A 14361-nucleotide genomic window follows, 5' to 3' on the forward strand; every position below is an offset into this window, starting at 1 on the left:
CCAACCACTGGTTTATGAGACGTCACCATATATATGATTGCTCGGGGAATACAGCAATTAAGAAACCCCGAGACAAATGGAAGGTACAGTTTAGGCACACATTTACACTTATATATAATGTTCACACTGAACGGATGGCTTATATTATTACCATCCTGAGATGCACTTCGCGTTCACACGTGGCATACTCGATAGTACTTAACGGCTTATATCATCACCGCGGTAGGTTTCGTACTGACCGCGCGGGCATAGTCCACGCAGTGTTGCTAGCCACAATATGGTGTGGCCAGTATATATTGTGCCTTATTTTAAGGTAAGGTTAGGGACTTCAGGTTTAATGGTTTAGGAACAGGTAAGGTATAATATGAGGATTTAAACGCTGGCGTAACCATACGCCCCCCCTTAATGGGTACCCATTAAAAAAGCTCCAAACTAAACCGTAGAGTGCTCGATACGTAATGTATATTAAGCGACCCTATAATCTATTACAGTACAGTGTTAATTTATTTTAAGTTTTCTTATATTATGTTACGTTACGTTATGTTATGCTATGCTATGTTATGTTATGTTATGTTATGGTATGTTATGTTATGTTATGTTATGTTATATTATGAGTGTCTACTTATTAACTACCTACTCCTAGCCACTCCTCCAGCTCAATAAACTAATTATGATTTCATTGAGTCGGTAGAGGGCACGAACGGATCACCGGACGAGTATAAGTACGCCCAGACGTTTTCACGTTCGCCACACGAGTGACGCCGTCCTTCAAAGAGAACACTTTCCCTACTATCTGTCTGTCAGTCAAAGTAACGCGTGTATCGACTACAGGTGCAGGGAGTGAATTTAATGGAGCGGTATATAAAAAGATACGACTTGGCGTAAGTGCCAAAGGCTCGGACGATCCTGAGCTCAGCACGATCAGCAGGCCCGAACTAAGCAGACATCCTACTTGCGTCAAGACGGTGCAGAGCTCCTCATAAGAAAGGATTTGTTGTCCTATAACTTCAAAGAGGATGGATTTTGTTACTTTGATCATGTTCTCCAACGAACCACCAAAGTGTGGAGAGTTAGAACAAATAAACATCCATATTCTATTCTCTGCGCATTCTTGCTCTAACTTCGGGTAATATTTTTCATTGAGAAATCTATAGAGGTCCCGAAGGTAGGAAGCAGCGCCGCGCTTAGTTATTGGGAAACTATGCGTGCTAAATGAGATAGAAACCTCAATATGAATAGATCTCGTAGTGAGACACGTGTACAGCAAAAGATAAATTTCTTTGCCGTGTACGCCCCGTTGACGTATAGGGACGTACGATACAGGACCTGCACAATTACAGCCTGTGAAGTTGGTGGACTTCAACCGTGGACGCGCACGTACATCCGACCACCAACCATCAACGCGAATCAGGCCATTCTCAATGAATGGTCTTAAGTGATTAAGCGCTGGTGAAAAGTTTTTATTATTAACGTATTCATCAGCGTAATGCTGGATTAGCAGCGCACGAAGCATTTTATTTTCTGCTAAATTTAAATCACCAGCAGTTACTATCGGAGTACTACGACGAAACAATAATTTTAAAAACCTACAGACGTATGCATTTATACGTAGAAGTTTACTCCACGAAGGAGTGTGAAGAGCAAGCTCGTGCAAAGCATCGTGCTTTGTAAGTATACACAGAGCAAGCGCTATAACCTTTTTATCGAGCACGTCATTGATCGACTGCCACTCTAAGGTCATTAACGGCCACTGAGACGGGTGCAAAGAGGGCCACGGGGGACCGTGGTCACTCAGAGGGTGAGAGATGAGCTTCTCCGGAGTCACACCTCTGGACAAAATGTCAACTGAGTTCTCAGTGCCGGCATGCTGAAAGTTGTCAGGCGAGATGTTCTCGGTAATCTGAACAACACGATTAAATGCATATGTAGCCTTGATTGGGATGCGTTCGGCGTAATTATCACGTATTGTGCGAATTAGCTTCGACAAAACACCTCCTAAAAGCTCGAGACGAGCGATCGAGTATGGTTTTGTCAATGTAAAATTATTATTCGCACAGACAAGGCTTACAGTGTTACCAGCGGGCGAACTCACGTGTAAATAAACTACGGCACCGTAGGCTGTAAAATTAGAATCTGATAGGCCTAAGAGTATGACCTCACAGTTTTCATCTTCGCCTGCATGACTCGGTATGCGAAGTTTATTTAGAGCTGGTAACTCAGCGCAAAACTGTCTCCACATCTTAATGATGTATATCGGAGTTACAGTATCCCAATCTAGGATTAATTGCCACATTAATTTAATTATCAATTTTGTATATGCGACTGTGGGAGCAATGAAGCACATTATGTCCCACTGACGCACACTAGTTGACAAGATGGAGCGCTTAATGCATGTCGCATCTTTCTTTACACTTATTTTATAATAGAAGTCACCATCCTGTGTAAAACAACGCGAACCAGCTATCTTATGGTGCACGGTTTTTATCACAGGAGGGTGATTTAAGACCCTACTGGGTATAAGGATTGAAGGCAATTCTTCATATTCCCGAAAACGCCACGCTAAGGCATGGGCGTTTATTGAAGGCAGCGTGGGCGCAGTGCCCATGAGCACGCAACCTAAAACTCTCCGCAACACTATAGGCGCCGACGGGTCGCGACGTAATGCATGGACACCCTCGGAAACTAGTAGATGCGGAGACGCATAGACACCTAATGAGGCGTCCATTTGGTCAGGGACACCGAAACTTTCAACAGAAAGCGGGATACCTGCCAGGTGTGGTAGACCAAGCGTATGTACCACAACCGTGCGTAATTTATCTTTCACTTCATTATTAACAAGCGACGAGATAACACGAATATTATTTTTAATGTTCCCGTCAACAACGTGAGAACAATGTTTTAATTTTAATCTATCGAGCGGCGTAGCGCCGATATTATAACCTACGCTCGAAGTGCTAAGTGCTACGTCGTTTCGCTCGTCCGCTACGAAAGGGGGCGGAGCTTGCCGCGAGATCGTAGCAGCGCGCGGCGTGTGCGCGCGTGACGTCACCCCAGTCGAGCTCGAGAGCTCACGAGTGCTGTCCCCGGTTCGATTCCCCGTTGTTACAAAATGTAGTTTTTTATTATGTTTTAGACCACAAAAACAATGGGGAGGAGCCTGGCACTGACTGACCTTATGCTTAATAGAAAAGCAGTTCACGCAAGCATTCTTTCTTTTAACGCACTCAAGTCGTTCTTGAGGGGTTATTAATTTTTTAAATGCAACACATTCGTGTATATGTGTGTGTGTAATATTTTTACATAAACATTTATTTACAGGCTTATCAACTGTGTTTACATAAGCTTGATATTTCTGCACACTATCAGGAGAAGAAGTGTAGGTATCTGAACATTTTGCAAGGGTTCTTTTAATTTTATTGTATAAAGTTTCGAAAGTATATAAACACTTATTATCCTGAAGTGCATTTGAGTCTAAACTAATTAAGCAGGTGTTATATTCGTCAACTAATGACTTAAATTTATCTCGCAATGAGTCTATTTGAAACGATTGGTCTAGAAAGTGTTCCCTTTTCTCGACGTTCGTGAAAACCTCAGGGTCTCGCGACAAATCATAAATATTTTGCACGAAATTAAATAAGGCCTCACGCTTAGCAAGCAAGAGAGATAATTTGATATGCATCGTGATAATTACATGCATATCACAAGTACCAAAAAGCAACTATAATAATTATGTTATAATTCGAGTTAAAAGTAAAACCCGAACAAATATTTATGTAGATATTTATGTCGTATGTTATAGTATTCTGTCGTATAATATCGCATAGAATATTATAACCGACCGCAAATAATTAATAATTTAATAATTATGTTTTATTTTTCAAACGCGGGTAGTTGGTAAATTTTACTTCGCGTATTGTAAATGCACGCGCAGCTAGCTGCTTCGTTGATAATTAGGTCAAGTAAAACCCAAACGATTACAATAGGTATACACGTCGCGTACTTAATGGCGCGCGGTATATCTAGTGAAGGTGGCTACAGTATTTTGTCGTATAATATCGCATAAAATACTCAACCGATCGTAATCTAATATCATGATTCGAACTAACAAGTGAAACCCGAATAGGTCGAAATAGATTGCGCGTCGCGTATCGTCGATGCTTGTATAAACGGCTACAGTAATCTGCCTTGTATATCGTATAGAATGCTGTTCCGTTTTACTTCCACTTATAGATAAAAGCGACGTATGCGGCGATTTGTTTTAAATTATGTTAGTTTTATATAAATACACAATATTTATTGAAGTTATATACAAATAAGCGTAGGTATCTATTCCGCTAGCCGGGGAGATCAGATAACTCAGTTATATGTGATTCTATGCCGATCTAAACAAGAAAATGATGACACAATAACTTATTTGTTTTTATATAAATAAATACAGAATATGTATTGAAAATATATATATAAATAAGCGTAGGTATCCTATTTTAGCCAACCGGGGAGTTCAGATAACCAAGTTATATGTGAATCTATACCAGTATAGGACAAGAAAAGAATGACGCAATAACTTATTTGTTTTATTAAATTTATATTATGTGTTGTTACGAACAATTAACGTTAATTCCACGTATTAGAGCCTTTAATCTCGTATTCTAATAAGGGATTAGTTGTTAATATAGTTAATAACTTATGCGTGTGAGTGTGACCAAACCGGCAGGTCATACATAACCTATAATTTTTATTTTACGGTAAGGAACCAATAAATATCCGACTTGTATGGAACATTTATGTGGTGAATCCTATTCGAAAGGAACCACTTATGTGGTATATCCGGCTCGAAGGACCACTTATGATGACGCCAACGTATGCTTCGATAGTGGACTGTATTTTGGGATTTAAGATGTGATATGGCAGGACTCGGACAGGAACCAGACGGGAATAATAAGGCACGTACCTTTGATATCCACTCGCGTTTCCAGCCGACTTCGAGAAGATGACCGGCCAACCACTGGTTTATGAGACGTCACCATATATATGATTGCTCGGGGAATACAGCAATTAAGAAACCCCGAGACAAATGGAAGGTACAGTTTAGGCACACATTTACACTTATATATAATGTTCACACTGAACGGATGGCTTATATTATTACCATCCTGAGATGCACTTCGCGTTCACACGTGGCATACTCGATAGTACTTAACGGCTTATATCATCACCGCGGTAGGTTTCGTACTGACCGCGCGGGCATAGTCCACGCAGTGTTGCTAGCCACAATATGGTGTGGCCAGTATATATTGTGCCTTATTTTAAGGTAAGGTTAGGGACTTCAGGTTTAATGGTTTAGGAACAGGTAAGGTATAATATGAGGATTTAAACGCTGGCGTAACCAACTATGTTTTTAACACTTATTTAACAAGCTCATTTTAAATCTTTTAAACATTAGTTGAACATTCTTTGAACGTTAGTTTTAGACAGATGCAATAGTTTCTAGCCTATCCGAACTTTTCTATCTTACTGAGTTCCAAACATTAAACAAACGAATTAAAAAATAGCATTTACTTTTAAAAAAAATAAAATCAGATGTGATGTATATGATGCAAATTTCAACAAGATTAAAAAAATATTGTTTTTTTTAATGTCGATTTTTTGCTTATTCCATAAAATACTATATTTTTAAGAGGACTATATTTTTACAGCTAAATGTGATAAATACTATATTTTTCAGAAAAAATGTTGGCAACCCTAGACCAGACTCACCAAGTTGCCCCAATGTGATTTAATGGGTATAGAATTATAATCTTTGTTTCTGTAATGATTATTGTAAAACAATCTACTTACGCCGTCTCAACTACGGCACATGCTTATCACACCAGTATCTAGAGTACGTGAAATTATGAAGTTCCAAGCAACATGGTATGTAATACTAACTCTGCAGTACAAGAATCAGATAATAGTCTAAACGCGTTCGCGTAGCCACTGGGGCGAGATAAGCGAAACGCGAGCCTAGTATACCTGTCAGAGGCATTCGTAGCTTCGTAGCGAGACGTAGCTTGGAGAACGTTGAGCTCTTTTTACCTGCAGAAAAACTACCAAAAAAAATGTTTTTTATATTTCAGAGGATCAATTAAATGCCTAACTATTTAGCAAATTAAGATTTAACCGTAATTTTGTAACTATATAATCCTACTTCCTACTAATATAATAAACGCAAAAGTTTGTATGGATGTTTGTTACTCTTTAACGCCGCAACTACTAAACCGATTTGAATAAAATTTGGAATGGAAATAGATTTTACTCTGGATTAACACATAGGCTACTTTTTATCCCAAAAAAATCCTTGGATTCACGAGATTTACGAAAACCTTATGATTTTGATGGTATGAATGTTTGTTACTCTTTCACGCCTCGGCTACTGAACCGAATCGCCTGAAATTTAAAGCAGAGATAGATTATAGTCTGGATTAACAAATAGGCTACTTTTTATCCCGAAAAAATCTATAGGTCCCGAGGGATTTGCGAAAAAGTGAATTCTGCGCGGACGAAGTCGCGGGTTGTCCGCTAGTATGTTCTAACACAACGATTAATCTATTACATTATGACTTTTTTAAAATCACCTTTAAAGCAACAGGTACTTACAATATTAACTTACTTTTTACTATAAACTATACATATGGTTTCGTCAATTGAAAAAACAGTTACATGATAAAATATCTAAAATCTTCTGCCAGAATATTAACTCCAAGAATATGTTATAATGCACAATATTGTCCGGCTTAGTTCGCTCAACGGAGCCTCTTTGTGCAATTTTCTCCCTTCGACTAGTCGCTTCGCTTTGCCGAACGTTAAAAATGCCTACACAGACATGTGTAGTTGTTTTTCCCCTATTTTCAGCCTTTTTGCCGCTGCGAATGGAGAGCAGCTCGAAAGAAAATATGCCTATTCGTACTTCTGACCCCTTAACCTTATTTTGTATGTCGAATATGCTCTTCCGGAATTATATTTCACTGTGATTTTTTAAGCTTAAAACTGTGTAATCAGTTTGTATTTCAACCGTTACTTTTATAAAAAAATCGGATGGAGAGTGCGCGACCTCTGTTAGAGAGTAAGTCTATTTTTACAAATCCCTCGGGAACTACGAAATTTTCCGGAAATAAGTAGCCTATTTTCTGCTCAAAGATTTTGTTTATCTCTATGCCAAATTTAATCTAAATCGGTTTAGGAGTTCAGCCAAAAAAAAAATAATAATAATAGTGGATAAACTTTAAAGTCCCTCTCATTGCAGTGACATTTTCAGATCGGATTATTGGATTTTCGTAGTAGGTGATTCCTCAATAAATTATTTTCTATAAAAAATATTCATTGGAATTGGAATATAATTTAAAATGTTTGTAATTTGTATCACAAATTCTTTCATCTCGATTTGGAAATATCTTTGAATTCATTTATGCAGTCTTTAATATACAATATACATATAAAAACCCAATATTTTCTACAAAATTAGCTTTAAACATATAAAGCAAATCGCATCCAAATAAATACATTAGCTAAATATATAATTTCAATTATTAAATAACATTTACTATAATAGACGTCCTCGTATACGTAACCACTCAGAGAACTTCATTCCTAATCGATATTTAAATTTAGAATCTATTATCAGAACTGACAGACGCCCTGATCGAATGGTCGCTTACAATTATAATTTTCAGGAAGTTCAGGAGAGATGGTTTTCAAATCTTAGGAAGGTGGCGAGAAGCTAAAATTTTGTGGTTATATAGCAAAATAGTGTGACAAATTGAAATAGACCTTTTATTATGACAATAACTGCAAATTTTCATAATTTCAACCAATCAGAGTATTTTCCATTTAACCCTTAACCACCTACCCTAAATTTCAGTTCCATAACTTATGTGCGGTCTCAGAGATCGCTGGCGAAACATTTTTACTGCCCGAAGACAAACACGTGCACGTATGTTATTCCCGCACAGATTGATGTTTAGAAAGGGTACACAAACGGGCTCCGCAGAATGCCCCTCAATTTACGAAAAAAATGAATTTGAAAATTCGTTGCGGTCTCTGACACCGCAGATAAGTAGTAAAGGGTTAAGCCACGCTGAACACGAAAGCCCTAGAGTAGGACTTTCGCGTTCGCACTGCTAGGGCTAGGGCTTCCATGGTTTTAGGTGAATTTAGCTGCTTTACGAATAGTTTTCTTTCAATTCGATTTAAGCATGATTTTTGTTTACAGTTCGTCAGAAGTTCCGTCCAAGAATAAAGATAAAGCACAAAAAGCTGTCATCGAATGAGGACTTGGAAGCATCGTGCCAGAGCGCTCCCGCATACCCCGCACCCCACCTCACCTGGCTTATTAATAATGTTAAGGTTAGTACCACAATACAATTGGCTTGGTATGGACGTGTAATACGTAGGAAGGAAAGTCATATTACTAGAAAAATGTTGAATGTGCAAGTGAAAGGACATAAGAGGAGAGGAAGGCCAAAGAAGAGGTTGGATTGTGTGAAAGAGGACATGTGTGTAAAAGGATGATGAGTTGATGAGTAATAGAGACGAATGGAAAAGATTGACATATTTTTCCGACCCCATTTAAGTGGGATAAGGGTAAGGAGATGATGATGAAGGTTAGTACCACAATTAGAGCCGTGATAATCTATACTAAAGCCTCTCTCGATAGTTAGGTTATTTTATCCCCGTATTTCTACGGGAAAGGAAACCACGCTGGTGAACGCTATGAACCACGCGGCGTCAGCTAGTAAAAAATATGTACTTACTACTCGTGCTTATCCAAAGGACGAAGTTCCAGCGTTCCTACTCGTAAAATTGCATCGCTTTATTAGTCTCAACAGTTTTCATTTTGAAATCAATCGTACGTTAATCACAATATTTCCGATTAATTATTTCCAGCTACATTGTGTTTCCGAACCGTTTGCCCAAAATTACTTTCGTAATTGCCCAATTACGCATAATGTAGATGCGCTGGGTATTTTACATGGTATTTATGTTATTGTCTCTCATTAACTTATTTATAATTATTTTGTAATTTATATTCAGAAAATCGTGTATAAACTAAAAGGGATTTTCATCCAACTACTATCAAGTTAGCCCGCTTCCATCTTAAATTCCATCATCACTTACCATCATGTGATATTGTTGTCAAGGGCTAACGTGTAAAGAATAAAAAAAGAAATAAAAAAAAACCGATACGATTATTCTGGTACAAAATATACATGTAAAATGTCGATCTTCTTATGATTTTGTTCTAGTATCGGATGTCATACAGATTTAAAAAATAAATCAGATCAGACCGATCAAGCTTCGCTTTGACTTATGTGCACTTCTTCCCTTACCCCTATCCGTACCCTACCCCTACCCTAAAATACTCACAAATAGTCTGCATACCAATTTTTAGCTTTCTACCTTGAAAATTGCGGAATGCTCCATACAAACTTCCAACCCCTATTTTAGGGAAGTGGGAGCTTCACACAAAAAGCAGCCTATGTCACTCTCCATCCTTTCAACTATCTCCACTTAAAAAACAGGTCAATTCGCCGTGAAAGGCGGATAAATAAACACACATACCCACACACTTTTACATTTATTATACGAATATTAGTATGGATATTCTTTTCTTTCGACTCTACCGCAATGAGGGAAAAAAGTAAATAAAATATTTACAGAGATCTTGCCATCGTATAATCCTTTTAACACCTCCGGAGCTGCATCATGACCAAAAGCGGAAGTTATTACGTTTTTATACCCCCGCTAGAACCAAAGCCTTATTTATTTACGTACAACCTCAATGTTTCGAATGAAAAAAACCGTATTTTGTTAATTAAATCCAACTGTGAAAGCAATGAAAAATGCAGGGAATAGGTAATGTATTATTTTGTAAAACTGCTTCAGAAACCAGTAGCGTGCATAAGGTTTTTAATTAAGGTATGCGCTATAAGTAAAAATTTAAAAATTTCTTGTCCAACTATGCATTAAGTGGTCCTTGAAAACTTGGAATTAAAGTTACGAAGGTTTCAAACGCGCCTTGATTCGTTACACACTCAGCCAGTTTTTGCTTTACCGCCATCTAACAATAGGTATCTATTTAGGTAGCCAGCCCAGTTAAAGCCAGTCATATATATAGTGCATTTCATTTCCAAGCTTCTTTATCACTTATATTATGACTTTTCTAGCTTTCGTTCGATAAAAACTTTGAATTGATTGAGAGATTCCTTGGTTTTATGTGGCATTTTGTTATAAAATCTAGCTGACGCCGCGCGGTTTCACCCGCGTAATTCCCGTACCCGTAGGAACACGGGAATAATATATTAGCCTATAGCCTTCCTCGATAAATGGTCTATCTAACACTGAAAGAATTTTTCAAATCGGACAAGTAGTTCCTGAGATTAACGCGTTCAATCAATCAAACCAACAAACTCTTCAGCTTTATAATATTAGTATAGATTCACGCGTATAAAGTCGCGAGCGTCTTCTAGTTGAAATATAAAACAAAATATATCCGTCCGTTATAAATGTGAGATGGATTTTTCGCCAGCTCTTCGTCTATAATGATGACACTTCACAAACTAAATCCATAGAAACAGTATACCTGTGTTGATAAAACGCGCGATTACCTTTTATGTGGTCATCTATCTTCGCATAAAACTTTTACTGCGCGAGCTGCACAGAACTGTGGTCGTATATTTTTTTAGGACATCGATATTTCGGCGCTCGGTATGAATACATCAAACCCAGCGGTAGTTGTATACAAATTTGATAGCTTCCGTCTTTTCAGGGTTCTGCAGTAAAATAAAGAAACGTTATTGTTTTTTCCATACCCGCCATGCTTTGCTGACAAGGAGCTGTTGTTGTGTTTAGGTACTGTTTTCTGTAGTTTAGGTTAAAACCTTAAATGGTATGGTGGGCCGGTGCTACTAATACACCATACTTATTTGATCTATATCTATAACGCGCTAATCTCAGGAAATACTGATCCGATTTGAAAAATTCTTTCAGTGTTAGATAGCCCATTTATCAAGGAAGGCTATAGGCTATATATTATCCCCGCACTCTTACGGAAACGAGAACCACGCGGGTGAAACCGCTCGGCGTCAGCTAGTTTTTTATATAACTTAGTTGCAATTATTTGGTCTGGATGGTATGGTCAATAAAATTACACAGCGAGCACCTTCCTAGAATGTCCTGCGAGGTATTCCTCTGATAGGTAATGTCTTTCGACTTACTTTGATTAACCCCAGTAGCACTAAGGTGTCGGACTGTGACCGCCGAGTCTAGGGTTCAAACCTCATCAGGCGGGGTAGGGGTAGTTTACATCGAATTTCACGCGAACGAAGTCGCGAGCGTCGGCTAGCAATGAATAATATAACACCATTTTAAAAAGAGTATCAACTAGCCTTTTGATTTAGGAACATCGATTTCGAGCGGTCAGATAAATTTGGAACCAATCTACGTCAATGCAGCTTCGCGGGCTAATTTTAGAATGCGAACTGAAAACGCATTGAACTGAGAAATTAATTAAACACAGCACAGTGTTGAGTAATGCCCGATGCGATTGATTCCAAAACTGGAACGGTTCGTGCAAAATAAAACACAACAGAAAGCTAAAACAAAAACAGAATATATCGGACACATTCATTTCAATTACGCAACAAGCTTGTATGTGAATTTTGATTTATTTACTTTATCTGACGCTTACCTGTTGTATCGTTGATTACATAATGAAAATTCACTGTGAAAATAGGACTGACATTAATTTATTTTTTATTTATTGTATTACGCGACGGATGGACGCGTGGAATTCAGTATTTCACAAATCCTACGGGAACCTATGGATTTTTCCGTGCTACGTGTTAATCCAGAGTGAAATCTATTTCCATTTCAAATTTCAGCCAAATCGCTTCATTAGCCGCAGCGTAAAGGATGAACAAACATACGTGCGTATGTTTGTTCACACAAACACACGCAATTTGTAGGACAATGTGGTTGTTAAGTTACATTACTATTAATTAAGCAGAATTTTTTTTTCATCAACAGAAAAAAACGGCTGAAACGTACGAATTTTTGGTGGACTTCGTTATTCATACAAATTGGGAGGAGGGGAGTTCATCAAAAATTGTTACTAACCAGCTCTGCTGTTTAGTAAGAGTAATCAATAATGATATCAATGACGAAACGTAGGCGTCCACAGAACCGCATCGTACACCGACGCATCGTATCAAACGAATTAAAGAACCAAAAGACGTACTTGTATGATTATCTATATAATATAGTAATACGGATTTTACCGTTTGATGCGATGCGTGTGACGTGGATCTGTGGACGCCTACCAATAAGTATTTTCTGTCACCAGGTCGATGAGCATTTGACGATACCCCACGGAACAGTGAACGTCCACCGTCACCACCATGGACAGCCGCTGTCCCTCACCAACTCCTCCCTCCGCTTCCCTCTGTCGAACCTGCAGCTGTCGCCCAATCAGACGGTGTACATTACCTGCCTGAGCACCATACCCAGCTACGCCAGCCTGACTGAGGGGTTTGCCGACCTCCAGAACAATACGGTACCTGGTAAGATGACTTTTTTGTTACATGAACATAACCAACGGACATGATGACGAGGTACCAGTGTCCGCCAGTCATCTATTAAAAAATGTATGCAATAATTGTATTTTTTTTTTCATTTTTAGCTGTTTTATCCCTTTGTATCCCATTTTTTCATTAATATTTTTTATGTACATACTAGCTGACCCAACTGGCTAACGAGGTACGATTGCCCGCCAGCGATCTATCAAAAATAATATTATTATGTAATTTTTGTTTTTAATTTTTAGCTGTTTCATCCGTTTGCTTCCCATATATTTTTTAATATATTTTTGGTTTATACCAGCTGACTGACTGACTGCCAAGATGCGATTGTCCGCCAGCCATGTATTAAAAATAACATGGTGTAACAAATCAATTATTTTTTCCGTTTATATTCCAATTTTTTTATCTTGATATACAGTTTTTGTAGCTACAAATGATACAATACAATATGGTACGGCAGACTATAGCCGAAATTAAAAAAAAATATATTTTCGATAGATGCTGTTTAAATAAAGTCAGTCACAGAATGCAGCCAAAATTAAAAATATTTTGATAGGTTCATAAAGTTCATTATAATATACATATATACAGTTTTTGTAGCAACTTATAAAAAACTGTATGTCAAGATACAATACAATATCATGGTACGGCAGACTGCAGCCAAAATTAAAAAAATATAAAAAAGTTATTAAAGCCAAAATTAAAAATGCGAAACCGCTAAAAAAGACGTCGTGTTTTTAAAACGCTGTCGTGTGAACATATACTTGGGAATGCATTTTTTGTATTTGAACGCTTTTTTAACGTCCGTTAAAAAATCTTCTCGTGCGAATGAGGTGTGTTTATGCTTATGTATTTTTTAAGACTTTAAATACCGAAAAATGTATTAATAACAATATACACTGTGTGTTTCAAACTGGTTCTGTTTTCAGTAAAAACAAAGATCCTGTGACGGTATTGCTCTTTCTGTTTGGTATTTAATTTTGGGATATTTAAGGGATTTTTCATTTATGAGTTTTTTAATGAAGTTGTTATTATTTCACAGTGAACGTAGTACGCATGTTACCGGCGCCGACGCAGCTTCCCGTTAAAATAATAACGTTCGATCAAAATCGTTCCAGCTATTTAGTTATAAGCTACCATAGTTTACTCATCATTACGATTTTCAACTTGATAGAGAAATTAAAATTGTAAGTGTATGTAGCTTTGAATATTTTGATGTCCATATTTGTTTTTTTTTTCTCTAAAACTTCCGCTACCAATGTGTAACTAATTTGTACTTTAATACTTTAATTTATGTTAAAATACGATAAAAATTATATAATAGACTATATCAAGCGCGCAAATGTTATAATTATTTTTAAAGAAAAACCATATTTTAGTAAAAAAATAACTATAATTTTGTATCTGTTGTATTTATTTAATTACGAGTATTTATTTATTTAATAAGAAATACTTAGCATGTCCAGTCTATTCTGTGTAGATGAATTTATTTTTCTCATTTAAATAAAATATAAACATACTTACTTAAAATATATTAAAATATAAATATATCATAATTATTAAAAGTTTGTTATTACTTGTATTAAATGAATTTAAAGAAATATTTTTGTTGTAAATTCCAGAAATTTATGAAAATAAGTCGACGGTGCGTCGTTATAATTTATATTCAAAGTTTAGGCGAAAATTCGACTAAGCGGACGTAATAAATTCTATCAATTAATATTTTGCAGGTATCTCAGACTTCGCG

General features: G+C 37.1%; 1 protein-coding gene across 1 annotated transcript in view; it reads left to right on the top strand.

Annotated features, from left to right (window-relative positions):
• Positions 1-13884, top strand: part of LOC112047502 (uncharacterized) — a 76100-nt gene extending 62216 nt beyond the window's left edge. The window contains exons 5-7 of the mRNA XM_052883398.1: positions 8249-8382; positions 12380-12596; positions 13657-13884. Coding sequence (XP_052739358.1) covers positions 8249-8382; positions 12380-12596; positions 13657-13805 — 500 coding nt within the window. The 3' untranslated portion in view covers positions 13806-13884. The remainder of the gene's footprint in view (positions 1-8248; positions 8383-12379; positions 12597-13656) is intronic.
• Positions 13885-14361: the final 477 nt, after the last annotated feature.

This window comes from Bicyclus anynana, chromosome 9 (assembly GCF_947172395.1).
Source record: "Bicyclus anynana chromosome 9, ilBicAnyn1.1, whole genome shotgun sequence".
Lineage (NCBI taxonomy): Eukaryota > Metazoa > Arthropoda > Insecta > Lepidoptera > Nymphalidae > Bicyclus > Bicyclus anynana.